At 35.8% G+C, this 16632-nt stretch overlaps 1 protein-coding gene and 1 long non-coding RNA gene across 3 annotated transcripts in view; one reads left to right on the top strand and one right to left on the bottom strand.

The window, feature by feature from the left end:
• The window catches only part of LOC112391645 (uncharacterized), a 4130-nt gene extending 1728 nt beyond the window's left edge, over positions 1-2402 (bottom strand). The window contains exons 1-2 of the long non-coding RNA XR_003001540.1: positions 2263-2402; positions 2023-2176 (exon numbers count right to left, since the gene is read on the bottom strand). This is a non-coding gene — a long non-coding RNA (uncharacterized LOC112391645). The remainder of the gene's footprint in view (positions 1-2022; positions 2177-2262) is intronic.
• Positions 2403-2576: 174 nt separating this feature from the next.
• Positions 2577-16632, top strand: part of DNAI7 (dynein axonemal intermediate chain 7) — a 70306-nt gene continuing 56250 nt past the window's right edge. The window contains exons 1-2 of one of the 2 annotated variants that reach the window (XM_024733512.1): positions 2577-2634; positions 5578-5595. In XM_024733512.1, the coding sequence (XP_024589280.1) occupies positions 2632-2634; positions 5578-5595 (21 nt within the window). In that variant the 5' untranslated portion in view covers positions 2577-2631. The remainder of the gene's footprint in view (positions 2635-5577; positions 5596-16632) is intronic. The other variant, XM_024733513.1, reaches the window with a different exon arrangement.

The raw sequence follows: 16632 nt of genomic DNA, 5'->3' as shown, positions 1-16632 counted from the left end.
CAAACACCAATTTTCTTTTTTAAATTTTTTTTTTTTTTTTTTTTTTTTGCTGAGAGCCATTTTTCATGTGTTTTAATCTTACTGAAGAATGATGACTCTTAAGAACCTTGTGCTTTTAAAATAATTGTGAATTAAATCTACATTAGATGTAATTTAAAATTGCAAATTATAAGCTGTGTAATTCCTGGCAAAGAGCATAGCTCTATTTAATTCACAATTTGTAATTTGTAAAACTGTTTAGAAATGTGGCTTAAATCATCCTCTTTAGCTGTTGCCCTCTTTACAAATTATATATAATAAAGGACCTGCCCAGCAAAAAAGTAGCTGCTGTGACTAAGGTAAGCTTGTCCCATTCTTTGATATGTTACTTTATGAGTTAAGGAAGTTTGTTATTATTGCATGCTGACCTTCAGGCATTTCAGTTTATTTTAGCCTTTGGGAGAAATAGGTTTCCTTGGGTTCAGAATTGGTGAACAATTTAAATGCAGCAGGGACCTGGGGCTGTTCCTTAACCCTGCATGAAGTCATGGAGGTTACTGTTCTTTGTAGAGAGCCAAACGAGTTAGGGACTGAGAGAAGTCCCCCATCATCCTGAGAATCTGGATGGGGATGGGCATACAATCCACACTGATAGCTCTTTCCCAATGACTTGTGGGCCAAGGAGGTAAGACGTAACTAACTCCAGTTCTGGGTTAAGTCATTTAACTAGGGGTTATGGTGTCTAGAGCTGTATTAGTCACTGTTCTCCATGAAGTTCTGACTTGACTCAAACAGATGAAGCACATTTCCCCAAAGTAGTTAAGCCTAAAAAGCTTCACACAAAAATTTATCCCAATACGCTTGCAGCACCAAAGGATACATAATCCAAGAGGTAGGTGGCAAGAGAGCTTGCCCCCAAAAGCTTGTATACTGCTTGGTCTAGGCCTACCTAGAAGCCAGATTATAAAAGTGAGTTGAAAGGAGATGGCTGTGTATGTTCATACGGGGGAGGTACTACACCTGTCTGAAGGTAACAAAGAGAACAGGAAATGGGCCTTCTTCCGCAGCTTGTAAGAGAAGTAGTAGAGAAGAACTAATCAAGCTCACTGGTATAATCTCACAGCACAGTGGCCCCCCTAGAACACAGTCCAGCCTGTTTTAACACATCCATAGCAAATCCTTCTCCCTAGGAGGGAAGCTGGTGGAATGAGAACTTGAGCAAGTCTCTCCTCTAGAAGCCCACCATTTTAAAGTTATTTGTGATTACCATCACACCTCCTTACCCGCATCAGAGCTGACTGAGCTTTTGTATCATAAATATTAGTAGCTTGGTTGAAGAACTAAAACAAAAGCTTAGTTCCACACCACACAGCTTCAGAACTCTATACGAAGTCGACGTTAAGACGTTTTAATCTTGCTACCAGGGATGTGGAGGCAAGGTGTCATAGCTATGACACAGTCTGGATTTCTGTGGGGAGAATAACACTTTAACCCACAAAGACCAGCTCAGTCAGTAATACTGATTTACTAATAATACCTTTAGTCAATGAAAGTGCACGGGACAGCGCATTATAAAATGAGAATTCAGAGATGAGAAATGGTGGCAATAATTTGAAAGCATTTCATGTCAGGCTAAAACAGGGTTTAGATGTAAAATCACAGAGAATTCAGACAGGCTTTGGAAGGACCTTAATTTCTCAATCTCTTAATTTCTTCTAGTTTTCCTGTTGGTCTAAATTGCCAGTTTCATGCGGGGAGACTGACATCGAAGGGTTGTGCTACCGGTTGGTACAGTTAATCTGTGACCTTGACCCTGAGCACATAGTTTAGCGAGTCTTGCTGGGTCTCAGAGACCGCCACCTGTAAGGAATACTTTACCCAGGAACTGCTTCAAATCATTTCCAGTTCTTGTTTAGAGCGTCTCTCAGGAAAAACGGCATATACCTTGCGTGCCCAGGAAGTAAACAGAACCAGGTGCAGGGAGAAGAATCCGAAGGTTATTAATTTCGAAATAAACAACCCTCTGGGAGCCAATTTATTTACCTCTTTTTCTAAACTGCCAATCGAGCCCCGCCCCACGCTGGTCTAAGCGGTGGCGGCCCAGGCAGCCGAGCCGGTATCAGTCACTCGACCCAGTCGCGTAGCCGGCGGCCCCCTTCCTTCTCGAAACCGCACAGAAAGATTCGTCCCAGCTACCCTAGGGAAATAGGGAGAGGGACTGTCAACGTCGGAAAACGCGCAGAAACCCTTTCCCACACCCGCTGGTCCTCGCCCAGGGCATACTTCACCGCCTCCAGACCTCAGGATTCGGAAAACAGAAAAAAACGCTCGGGCCCGGCACTCACGCACTTTCCGGCACGCGGCAGCCGTAAAAGCCTCCTCACGCTCCGACTCCTGCGGCAGTCGACCGAGGCGGGGCGGCGGAGGTGGGTGGGGCAACCTGTCAGGGAAGGGGGCGGGGCGCCGTCCGGAAGAACCCCAGTGCGACTGCGCGGACCGAGACGCTCGGCTCTCCGCTCCCGCCTTGGCGCCAGTGGGAGGGGCTTGTCGTCCTGACAACCCGCGAGCGTTTGTCCTCACAACCCGGGAGCGTCTGTCCTCACAACCCTGAGCTCCGACTTGGCCGACTACGGAGGTAGTGTCTGTCTCAGCATGGTGAGCAGGGAAAGTGGGGGAGCTGGGTGAAGGGGCGAGCATTGATTCTCCTGCACCGTGTTAAATGATGTAACAAGAGCCTGTCATATTTTATCAGAGGGGAGCCAGTCGGTTTAGGAAAGAGCCCATACCCTTGGGGTGGGGGTGGGGGGGGAAGGACCTTCCCCAGATCTGTGGCCTTCTGTCCAGGCTCCGGCGGACAGGTGGGAGTAAAAACCAGTTTCTGCAAACGGGGAATGATCAGTGCGGTCAGATGATGTCTTAAAATCTCGACCTCTTGCTAAATTTAAATATCGGTCTCAATTTAGTAACTTCCAATAGTGATAGACATTCCCATGAAATTGCTTTTTTATTGCAGCTTGGCGGAAATGTGTTTTTTTGCCTCCTTATCAATTAATGAAAAGCTTTATCAATTTACTCTGCTTTCACAAGTTATTTTGTGTGGTCTTTTGTGGAAATTTGGATTGTTTCGTAATTCAGGGTATGCAACCTGTCCTGTGTTTATTAAGTGTGATAAAGCTTCTTGTTTTGCTTTTCTGCACTCCTCAGCTGTCATGTCTTCTCCAAGAACACAGGCCAACATGTAGCTGTAAGATGTTCTCATTTCCCATTTTCTTAGACGTGATTTCCATCTTCTTCTATGATTAAAACCAGAGGAAGTGGAAAATGTAATTAGTTAATTATTTAATTCGTTGATTAAGGGAAAATATGGAGCATGTTCTTTGTGCTTGGCACTAGGCTGAAGCCAAGGACACAAAGGTGAAAATTACCATCTCTCCCTGGTATGGAAGACAGACTTAGCAAATTAATTACAATACAGGTTTATAACTGTAATAATTGAAGTGACTACAATGGAGTAACGCAAAGTTGGAAATGTTGAAATTGGGGCAGGAGAGGGGACGGGAACAGGAAGGGAAGAGCAGTGATTTTCAAGCTGTGTTTTAAAGTATGATTATGAATTTACCAGAAGTGATGAGAAGAAATAGGGCATGGAGAGCATTCATGTCAGGGAGAATAGAAAGTAAATGGATTTTAAGTGGACTGAAAACTGCTGATAACTTAAGGGAACAATAAGCACCTATTTATTATCTTCCAATTGGTACATAAGTTTCTTGTTCTTAGATCCCTCTAGGAATCTTTCTCAAAATGTGGTTTCTGGAAAATTTGCCTCTAATAGACCTGGAATACGAGTTAAAATGCAAATTCCAGGAACAGACTGGACTCCAGATCTACATTATTAGTTTCCTAAGGCTGCCAAATAACAACATACCACAAGCTAACTGGCTTAAAAAATAGAGACTTAACGGTTTCACAGTTCTAGAGGCTGGAAGTCCAAGTTCAAGGTGTTGTCAGGGTTATGCTCCCCCTGCAGGTGCCAGCTTCTGGTACTTCTTGGCTTGTGGCAGCATTACCTCATTCTTCACTGGCGTTCTCCCTGTGTGTGTGTCTGTGTCCAAATTTCCCCTTTTTTGGCAAGGACGCCAGTCATGTTGGATCAGAGATCCACCCTATTCCAGTATGACCTCATCTTAATTTAACTACATCAGCAAGGACCCTCTTTCCAAATAAGGTAAAATTCAGAGATACTGGGAGATAGGACTTTAATGTATGAATTTTGAGGGGGCACAATTCAACCAATAACATGAACTGAATAAAATGGGGAGAGAGAAGTGAGTGTGTACACTTTTAGCCCAGGAATATGCATTTTAACAAGCATCCTAGGTGATTCTTATGCCCTCGTAACTTTGAGAACTTCTCTACTACATGATGCTCCTATGATTTGCAGGATGGGTGAGGATATGTACGTAAACTCAACCTGCGTCACATTAAAAGCACTGGTGAGAGATGACAATTCCCCCACCTTTAAAATGTGGCTACTTGGGAACAGGGCCAATGCTGTTTAGCTATTCTGCTGTATAGTAGTTATTTCAAGATGGAAGCATGTTAACTATTAATTGATAGCAAATATGATAAAAATAAAACACATTTATAAAAGTTATGAGAGCCAGGTCTCCATTATTATTCATATCATCTCCAGCATCTCAGAGTGCTTTGTGTGTAAATCATTAATAAATACCTGCTGAACAAATTAGTGAAATATATGCACTTTTCAGGAAGATATAAGCTACTGCTTTGTGTCAGTTTTAACATTTATATTTTATACAGTGATAACCTTATGACTTGAACCACTAACTTCTCCTGTACAAGTCGTCAAATGTGGAAAGTGTGTGATCTTATAGTCACGTGGTCCCCTACAAATTCCTTACCAGAAATCTAATGAACACATGGGCCAAATCAGGAGATTACAAGTACTGTTACTAAAAAGTACTTGTAAATATTGATTGAAATACTGTACTTTCCAAAATCCAAAAAAGCATAGATCTGCTTTAGGACACATTGCTGAATAGAATCATTTTGTCATAGTTTTGCCTGTTTTAAATGACGGGTTCTCTTTCTATAAAATCAGCAATCTAACTTTACAGAAAGATTGTTTCTTTATAATATGAGATCACTCCCACACTTTCAAGCTTGACATTAGTACCAACACTAATGTCAGTGATTTCTTCTTCTTTAGAATCCTTTAAACTAGTGCCTTCTCGACTGGTGCTCTGTTTTGTGATTGGGCATTTCATTAAACATGGATCATTGATCGTCGTAAGAATGAGTGTAAAATCTACTTACAAGAGATGCTTCAGTGGGTGAACTATCTTAGTCTTTCCTAGACTTGCTTGTAGTTTTGTCTGAATTCTTTTCTAAAAAAACTTTTTTATTTTGAGATGATTTTAGATTTACAGAAAAGTTGCATAGAGGGTACAGAGAGTTCCCTTATAGTCTTTAACTAGCTTCTCCTAATTTTAATATGCTAGGTAAGCAGGATACTTTTGTTTAAATGTCTGAATTATTTTTTTAATTTATCAATTCTTTTGTTTTTCCAACTTTTAGGGTCCCAAAGCAAAAAAGGTAGGTGGAAATTATTTCTCAAAATAGTTTTAAAGCACTGACATTGTACAAACAATTTTTAAACGTTTTCCAATAGCTTTATTATAGTTTATAGAGTTTACTAAGCTTAGTCTTTAGACATTAATGCTATTTAAATCATGGAATAATCCCTTACAATAACAGGACGTATTTCAAATTTGACATAAAAAGATAGTTCTAATTTCACAAAGAGTTTTTAAAATACCTTTTCATTTTTACTTGTGTCTAGATTTGAGGTGTTTTTATTACTTGCGCTCTAGAAAATTTTGGATTAGGAACGCTTTTCTTCATTTCAGATAAACGCATAAAAATTTAGTTCTAAAACCTTCTGTGACTTAAAAGCGAACCCTAGGATAATAAGTCTTTAAATGGGTTTCATGGTAACACGTACTGAATTTTTCTGTGCTTTGTAAAAATTTGAGTTCATTAAGGGGTGTCTCAAATAACTTTTTCTCTCTTCTTAGTAGATTTATACCTGAAAGCAGAGATTATTATCTCTTGACTGGCAAACATAGACATAGTTCATTTGATCTAAAAGGTCTTTTTTAATCAGTTGCCAAAGTAGTTTCATGCAAAAATGTGATTTCCACCTATTCTTGAAAAATTGGAAACCTGATAACATTGGACCTACAGTCCTATAAGGGAACAGTTGGCTAGACTAAGTAGCAGCTACCCCTTTGAGAAATGCATAAATTCTTCAGTTTGCTGTCATCCAGACTATGACCAAATCCCTTACATTATTTACCTACCTGGTCCAATAGGAATTTAGGTTTGGAATGCCAGCATTAAGGCATATCTGATTAGTCACTACTCTGTTAATTTCCCCGCCATTTTCTGTTATGGAATCAAATTCACCTCATAGCAGGTGAATTTGTCCATACCACAATTATAATGCCTATCATTTATTGTAATAATTTATCATTATGTGCTGTTCAAGGTCAAGAGCATGTCGTATTAATTTTTGTGTCCATAGCATTTAGTCTGGCACGTAGTAGAAATTCAATCAATATTTGTTGAATGAATATGTGAAACCCCATTTACCCTACCACTACTTTAAAACACTTGGGCCCTTGATTATTTAAGAAGAAATGCTTGGGCTTCCCTGGTGGCGCAGTGGTTGAGAGTCCGCCTGCCAATGCAAGGGACACAGGTTCGTGCCCCAGTCTGGGAAGATCCCACATGCCGCAGAGTGGCTGGGCCCGTGAGCCATGGCCGCTGAGCCTGCGCGTCCAGAAAAAAAAGAAGAAATGCTTATATAAATGTACATTCAATATTTATACAATTCAACATTTCTTCAGAAATGCTATTGAGTGCCCTCTATGTTTGCTTTTCTCAGTCACTTGAACCCACTACCAACCTGATACTGTTTTAGGGACTGTGGATATAAATAACTGAACAAAATTTATGAAGACTCTGGGCACATTCTTATGGGGGAAGTATTCTGGAGGACTACAATCATATATATGTTTGTCTACAATAGTTTATTAGTTTGTGTGGGCATTCATTTTCAGCTTTAGATTGTGAAATCTTAGAGGCATTGTTTTAAATCTGAAAACTTATTGTTCTAATGACTTTGGTACTTAACCATGGGTGTATGGGTGCTAAATAAATACATTTGGATTATTTTCTTCATATTGTTGTTTCCCTTAAAGAATGGTGAGATTCATCCTGTGAAATTTGAAACCAAACATAAGGAAAAACTGACTCACTTTTTAATTATTTCCATTCTTAAAGATTATGGTTTGGGGATGAGGTGAGCCTGTAAAGGGAATTACAGTATGGTTAAAAAATCATGGAAAGGTATATTTTATTTCTGATTTCTTAAAGTTTTATTTTAAGGGAAAAAAGTAATAAACGCATATGGTACAAAATTAAAGTAGCATAAAAATGTAAAAGTTCCTCCTAGCCAAGACTAAAAACCACTGCAAATCTTTTCATTCATTTTGTAATCATTAAAAAGTACACACACACACACACACACACACACACACACACACACACATTTTCTCCCCACATAATGGGAGCATTCTGCACCTTCTAGTTTTCACTTGATGATGTTGCATTTTATTAATTCTATTATACTCACATTTGAACATGACTGAAATTGAGATATGTTTTATGGTTGATAATAACTTACAATCATTGTAGTCCTGAATTGACATCTATTTCCTCCAGAGATGTTTGCTTCTGTCGGTCACTTGGGCTTACTACCAACCTAATACTACTTTAAATTCTCTTCCTGAGAGTTTTTGGACCACACTAATAGTATGAGTCAGACTGCAAATCCACATTAACTGACTTGTGGTTTAAATTTTCAGGGATTTTTTTTTTTTTCGTTCTATTCATTTTTCAGGATTGAGCTATGCAAGTTTCCTTGTTGTATCTTTCTGTATTGTAGGTTCATTTGTGTTTACCTATTATTCAGCTATATACAGGCATTTCCTTTTACATTCACATCTTGGGCAGTTCCTTTTTTGGTATAATATCAATAATTTAATTGTGAATCTTACATCTGATGGCATCATAGATTCTATGGAGTAAATATGTCTAGGGGACCTCTTTTTGTTTCAGCACATTGAGATTATATCACTTCTTTTCATATCTGTATCACATTCCATTGAAAGTATATCTATGATTTTTATATTGTCCCTATTTTTCAGTACTACAAACAAGGTAGAAATGAAGATCCTTGTATATAAGGCCTTGCAAACATATGGAAAAATAGTTGTTTCATTGATGTAGCAGTATTCTAGGCAATAAGAGTACAGCAGCAAGACAGAGTCCCTGTCCTCATGAAACTTACATTCTTTTTTTCCCAGCTTTATTAAGATATAATTGACGTATAACATTGTATTATAAGTTTCAAAGTATACAATGTGATGATTTGACATATGTACGTTTTATGAAATGATTACCAAAATAAGGTTGGTTAATACATCCATCACCTCACGTAATTACCATTTTGTGTGTGTACCCGTGTGTGCTGAGGACATTTAAGATCAACTGTCTTAGCTACTTTCAAGTATACAATACAGTATTGTTAACTGTAGTCACCATGCTGTACATTAGATCCTCGAGCTCATTTATTTTAATAACTGGAAGTTTGTACCCCATTTCCCCCATTCCCAGCCCCTGGCAATTACCAATTTACTCTCTGTTTCTATGAGTTTGGCTTTTTTAGACTCCATGTATAAGTGAGATCATGCAGTATTTTTCGTTCTCTGACTTATTTAACTTAGCATAATGCCCTCCAGGTTCATCTGTGTTGTTGCAAATAAGATCCTCTTCTCTTTTTTGTGACTGAATAATATTCCATTATATATATATAATATAATATAATATTGTATATATATGTAATATATTCAATATATAATATTATATTATAATATATTATAATATTATTCCAATTTGTCCAATAATATTATATATATATATATATCACATTTTCTTTACTCATTCATCTGTGGATAGACACCACTTAGGTTGTTTTCATGTGTTGGCTGCTGTGAATAATGTTGCAGTACACATGAGGGTGCAGATATCTCTTCAAGAGAGTGATTTCATTTCACGAAGCTTACATTCTTTCTGCGGAGGGGAGGTGAAGAAAAAATATAATTTCAGATTACTTTGAATGTGCAGAAAACCAAGAAAGGGGTCAGTGGGAAATGTGGGGTAGGGTATAATGTTATAATGGTGATTTAAAGAGCTAAAGTTTGAGAAGAGACCTGGATGAAATGAGCATTCTAGGCAGAAGAAACAGTTATTGCAAAGACCCATAGTTGGGAATGAATTTGCTGGTTCGAATAGAGTGAGCAAAGTTGAAGTGAAAGATAAAATGTGAGGTGGAGGGATGGTGAGGGTTGAGGGGTGGGCAGAAGGGTTGGGGGAGATAAGTAGGAGCCAATTCTCAGCCAACTGGGCCACAGTGAAACATCTGGGTTTTATTCTGAGTGTGGGAGAGTTGTAAGCAGAGGAGTGACATGATCTGATTTATATCTTTAAATGGTCAGTGGAGAATTCGCTGTAGGGAAGCAAAAGTAGAAGTAGGAGGACCAGTTAGGAAACTGTTGCATCAGTGTAGGTCAGAAGTCTTTACACCAAGGTGAACCTACTTCTAAAAGTAAAACATACTCTTTCCTGGAAAAAATCTACTGTCTTGAAGCCCCGCACTTTTGCTATTGCATCTTCCCCTCTTGCAAGTACGCTTCTGCTTTGCAAAACAAAGGTCTATCTCTCATCCATTCTAAATCTTACTGTACATCATTGCCCTAGAACCTGGGCTATGAAACTAAAGGACCTTTCAAAACACTCATGTTGGCAAGGCTTTCTTTAATCAAGGCACTAATGACTTCTTGTTTTTGTCTGTCTTACAAGTAAGTGGTGAAATGTGGCATTTGAAATATTGAGATATTCTGAATGTCCTATATTTTGTAGTGTGGAGTGGTGGGACTGGTAATAATCTTTATTTAGTGACATTGCTTGTAAGATTGTCAAATGATGATGCAAAAAAAATGCTCTCACAGTGTAATTTATTGATAAAACATTCAGACTCCAAAAATAATAACATTAATTTTTTTAATGAAGAAAGATTAAGGGTATCAGTAAAAGTGTAAATGAGCTTAATATTTTTACATAGACCTTAAAGTTGCCTTTGAAACTTCATATAATTTAAATTAGTATTATTCATTGCAAAAACTAGGAAATTGTACAAGACTATAGAAAAGGTTATAACACCTGGTACCCTGTTAAAACACCCATCGCTGCATTTACATCAGTATGTTTTCTTCAGAAACCACTGTACTTCGTAGAATGCATGAAATAGCAGAAGACATTGATTAGATTGTAGGGGAAAATGCCTTACAGACTGATTAATGCATAGATGAACTTGGAATACTTTGAATTGATTTTATTTGAATAGATTGAGACTGGTGCCCAAGTACCTCCAGGCATGGAACTGTAAAGAATGGGCAAAAAGGGGGCCCTATAGCTCATATCTATACTTATATCCTATTTTAATTTAGGAATACCATATTCACAAAAAGCTTTGGTTGCCTAAAATTTGAGTCCTGGTTTCCATGGAACATTCAGTGTTTACCCTAAAATATAAATGGTGTTAAGTTCAGGACATTAAATAATTGCATCTTTTAAAACAATATGTGAGGAAATGGAATCAGCTTATACCTGGCGTATAATAAAAAAAGAGATAGCTTATCATGAGGATGCATATTAACACATTTATTAGTATAGAAACATGAAGTCAAACTGTCTGTGATAGAAAATAAGTATGATATGTCCAGTTGGTTTAACTTTGAAGGCTGGGCTTTGCTAATTAGGTAAATTGACTTTTTTTTAATACTTCGAATGAGCAAAATCTATAGCTTTAAAGTTTTGATCAATTTAAAATCAAAGCAAGTGGTAAAATAAAATAATTTTTTCAAAATATTATTTTGATTTTCCCATTTCCAGTAATATTGGGCTTAAGATTTTTTGGATCAAACTTTATGCTGAGGGCTTCCCTGGTGGCGCAGTGGTTGAGAGTCCGCCTGCCGATGCAGGGTACACGGTTCGTGCCCCGGTCCGGGAAGATCCCACATGCCGCGGAGCGGCTGGGCCCGTGAGCCATGGCCGCTGAGCCTGCTCGTCCGGAGCCTGTGCTCCACAGCGGGAGAGGCCACAACAGTGAGAGGCCCGCGTACCGTAAAAAAGGAAAAAAATAAAACTTTCTGCTGAAAACAGTAAATAATGCTGACTAAAATATATATGTATAGATCAAAACTTCCATCTTAAAGGAACTTAAGAGCTGATAAGATAATGAGAAATTATCAGGAGAAAACCTAAATTAAGGAAGGAACCAAAGAAGTAATGGAGGCACTAAAACTCTTTTTCATGAGGGCATTTGCAGTACAGGGCAAAACTTGAACTTGTGGTTTTAACAGCAACAGTGGGAGCCAAAAACAGTGGAGTGATGTCTTCAATGTGCTGAGAGTAAATAACTGCCAACTTAGAATTCTGTATCAGCTCAAATAGTTTTCAAAAATAAAGGTGAAAGAAAAATATTTTCTCAGGTAAAAACTGTGTTTTTCACCTGCTGCAAAAGAGATTATATGCATAAGGTATAAAACAGTAATCCACATAATAACATGTGGGTTTAAAAAGTAGATACATGACAACAACACATAATATTCATCAGTTGATAAGTAAATAAACAAGATGTGGTATATCCATACAATGAAATATTTTTCAGCCATAAAATGGAAGTATTGATACATGCTATAGCATGGAAGAACCTTGAAAACATTGTTCTGAATGAATAAAGCAAACCACAAAAGATCACACATTGTATGATTCCAGTTATATGAAATGTCCAGAATAGGCAAATCTATAGATAAAGTAGATTAGTGGTTTCACAGAGCTGGGAGGTTGTGAGGAAATGGAAGGGAGCGCTGCTAATGGGTATGGGATTTCTTCTGGGGGGTGATGAAAATGTTCTGAAATTGATTGTGGTGGTAGTTGCACAACTCTGAATGCACTAAAAGCCATTGAATTCTACACTGTAAATGGGTGAACTATACGGTATATAAGTTTTATCTCAGTAAAACTGTTTTAAAAAGATATATGACAGCAATAATGTATAATTTGGGTAGGGCAAGGATTAATTGAGTTAAGATGTTCTAAAGTCCCTGTACTGTTTGGTAGTATGATAAACGTATTTATATATTAGGTACATAGGTTGACTTTCTAGGATAGCCACTAAAATGATATAAATAGAGTATATAACTTCCAAACCAGTAGAGGGAAAATAGTGCACTAACCAAAAAACAATCAATTGAAGATACCAAGAAATATGAAAAGAAGGCAAGACAAACCCAAAATCAAAGAGAAAGATTGTCAGATTGGATAAAAAATAAAATCTAACAATAATCTTTTTACAAACACCATCTAAAGAATAAAAATACAGAAGAGTTAAAGTAAGATGATGGAAAAAGGCATGCTATGCAAATAATACAAAGATGAAAGTTGGTATAACTATATTAATATTAGACATGGTAGACTTTAAGACAAAAAGCACTTCTAGAAATAAAGAGGGTCATTTTATGATGATAAAGTTTTGATTAACCAAGAAAATATAATTTTAAATCTGTATATACCTAATTATAATGCCTTGAAATATACATTGCACAGATTCAGAGAACTGTCAGGAGAAACAGACAAGTTCACAATCATAGTGGAAGATTTCTTCTTTCAGTAACTGATAGAAAAGCATTAAAAAGATAAAACAGTAAGGACGTAAAGATTGGAACAACATGAACAAATCATTAGATTTGTTAGAATAAGAATTAGACATATTTAGAACATTGCACTCAACAACTAGAGAATTTTAAGCACATATATTTTTTATTCCAAAACTGACAATGTACTGTGACATAAAACTATTCTCAAAGTTCAAAGAATTGAAACAATTCAGAGCATGTATTATAACCTTAATGAAATTAAGCTTAAAAGTCAAAGAAATAAATTATGAACAGGAAGATACAATATGCTGAGAATTTTTAAAAAAATTCTCAAGTGGGTCAAGATGGAAGTAAAAAGATAATTTTAACTCAGTAATAAGAAAAATACTTCAAAATTTGTGAATGTGTCTAAAGAAGTACTTAGAGGGAAATATGTAGCCCTGAATACTTTAGAAGATGAAAAATTAATGAAACTAAGCATCATTTTCAAGAAGTAAGAAAAAGAAACTCGAAGTAAGGAGGAGGAAGGAAATAATAAAGACAAATATAAAAATTAATAAAATATAAAACATACAATAGAGAGGATTTATAACCTCATATCTTTCAAGTCTTCACTCAAATGTTACCTTCTCCATGAGGCCCACCCTAAACACTGTATTTAAAATTGTAATTCATCCCTTCCCCAATGACCCCTGCAGTCTGGAGTCCCTTTGATTTCTCCCATAGCACTTTTCATCTTCTAAAATATTTTATAAATTATTTTGCAATTTTGTTTATTGTACCACAGAGCTATATTGTACAGCACAGGGAATATAGCCTATATTTTATAATAACTATAAATGGAGTACAGTCATTAAAAATTGTGCATCACTATGTTGTATACCTGAAGCTTAATACTGTAAATCAACTAGTCCTCAATTTTAAACATTATTTTTAAATTGTTTGTTTATTGTTTTTGTCTTTCTCTTCCCATTTGAATATAAGTTCATTAAGACAAGGCAAGGGTTTCTGTTTACTGATATATCTCAAATACCTAGCATATATTAGACTCTCAGTGTTTCTTAAAATAGTTGAATGAACAAATAGGCCACAATTTATTTCTCTGAAAATACTGATAAAATTGACAATTTCCTGGTAAATTTTATCAAAAAGAACAAATGGCGTAAATAATCAATACAGGCGTTTCTTATTTTATCGTGCCTTGCTTTATTGCACTTCACAGATATGGCATTGTTTACAAATTGAAGGTTTGTGCTGAGCAAGTCTATCTGTGCCATTTTTCCAATAGCATTTGCTCACTTCGTGTCTCTGTGTCACATTTTGGTAATTCTTGTAATATTTCAAACCCTATGGCTTGCTAAAGGCTCAGATGATATTTAGCAATTTTTAGCAATAAAGTATTTTTAAATTAACGTGTGTATATTTTTTTAGACACAGTGCTATTGTACACTTAATAGACTACAGTGTAGTGTAAACATAACTTTTATATGCACTGGGAAACCAAAAAATTTATGACTTGCAATATTCCACCACTTTACTGTGGTGGTCTGGAATCAAACCCACAGTATCTCCAAGGTATGCCTGTATTAGGAATGAAAAGAGAGATATGACTTTAACAATAAATGACATAATTTGAACAGCTTTATATGCCAATAAATTAGAAAATTTAGATGAATTAGACAAATAGAAAAGAAAAACCTTCTCACACTGTTTCTTGAAGAAGTAGAAAACCTGAATAGTCCTATAATCATTTAAGAAATTATATCAGTGGTTAAAATTTTTCCCAGAAAGAAAATTCTAGGTCTGTAAGTCTTTGTTAGCTAGTCCTTCATTCAAAGATAAATTATTTCACTTTTATACAAATCCTTCTAGAGCATGAGAAAGGAAAATTGAAGCCCATTCATGAACATAAATACAAAATGTCTAAGCAAAGTGTTAGCAAGCTCACTTGGAAGTATATAGAATAATAATAAGTCATGACCCAATTCAGCTTATTCCAGGGAGGCAGAATTGGTTTAATGTAAGAAATTAAATGAATACAATTAGATGGAGTTAAAAATTCAGTTGCTGTGCCTTACCGTTTAATAGCTTAAAGGGCACCTCTTTAGCCTGATAGAAGTATCTATATTTTTAAATAAACAAAAAACTGCCAGAGAAGGAAAATACTGAAATTAACAAATATTGACTAGGCTAATGATTATGAGAGTGTAAATTGGAATAATTACTTTAGAAAACTCAGCTTCAACAACATTGAAAATGCACATACCCACCAGTTTTACTTCTAGGTATACATTGTAGAGAAATTCTTGTATGGACACCAGGATACATACACTCAAAGGTTTATAGCAGCATTATTCGTGATAGTAAACTAGAAACCATCCAATGTCAATCAGTAGAAGAATGGATAAATAAATTAATGAGTTACTATTCAGCAGTGAAAATATACAGCTACTGCTATATCCCCCCTTGGGTGAATCTTACAAACCATAATTTGTATCTAAAGAAGTAAATCACACAAAAGGACAAATGTTGTATTATCCTACTTATAGGAAATATCTAGAATAGTCAAACTCATAAAGACAAAAAGTAGGATGGTGATTGATAGGGGCTGGGTTGGGGGCAGAAGGGGAATTAATGTGTAATGGATACAGAGTTTAGGTTTGGGATGATGAAAAAGTTCTGGAGATGGGTGGAGGTTATGGTTGTACAACAGTGTGAATGTACTTAATGCCACTGACCTGCATACTAAAAAACGCTTAAAATGGTAAATTTTATGTTATGTGTATTTTATGACAATAAGTAAATTACAGTTGTATCCATAAAGTATAATTGGATTTATGAAAAAATTCAAAGGTAAGAAAACTATTGTTTAGGAATATATACATATGTAGTAAAACTTTAAAGAAAAACAAGAAGGACATTACAAATATCAGTGATTATCTCTAGGAGTAATTTTTTTGTTAAGTCAATATAATTTTTGGCATATGTTGTGGAAAGAATTCAAATAACTGCACGATACAGCTGTAACAAACCTATTCCCATTGGCTTTGTAATATAAACCAAATTTTTCATTTCTTATAGCTATAAAAATTAAAATAGAATCTGTCTGAATCCTTGTTTCATTCAGCAATAGCTAACATTTATCCTTGGATCATGAACTGACCAGGAAAACGAAAAAACCCAACAATCTCATCAAAAGGCGCATACCTAGTAAAATTTTACTTTTTATGTTTTAATATTTACCTATCAAAATTTGTAATATAAAATGTTGCTTTGTTCAATTGTCTACCGAAAATAATTATAAAATTAACTCAATCCAGAGCAAAATTTGTACTGCTTAGAAACTTAGAGTCAAGGAAATTAAAAATTTCATACAGACTTTTATAACATAAATATGATAGGAAGATCAACAAAAGTTGTTCAAGTGTATTACACTAGGATAAGAGTCTGTGGGGGAAGTGGAATGGAAATATGAATTCAAAGAAAAGAATTAAAATTTTTATTAAAGAAAAGCTTGTTCATATTTTTTTATTTGATATTGGCCGTCAAATCACTATAGTATGTATCGATAGATCCATTGGATATATTTTAAATAGTGATGGATATATTTAAAGGAGTGATGTAAAAGTTTTCTTTTATATATGATATACTAGAAAGTACAACATTTGAAGTTATTTAAACTTGTGGTAAAAAGTTTTCAGTGTCAACTTAAAAATGTGTGAAGGGGGTACATAGCTTTTCAAAATCCTTTTAGGGACTATATGAACAAATAGTTTTTAAAGTTACT

Source organism: Neophocaena asiaeorientalis, unplaced genomic scaffold (genome assembly GCF_003031525.2).
Source record: "Neophocaena asiaeorientalis asiaeorientalis breed wild unplaced genomic scaffold, Neophocaena_asiaeorientalis_V1.1 scaffold150, whole genome shotgun sequence".
Lineage (NCBI taxonomy): Eukaryota > Metazoa > Chordata > Mammalia > Artiodactyla > Phocoenidae > Neophocaena > Neophocaena asiaeorientalis.
The sequence above is the reverse complement of the archived record's forward strand: the minus strand, read 5'-3'. Positions and strand labels throughout refer to the sequence as shown.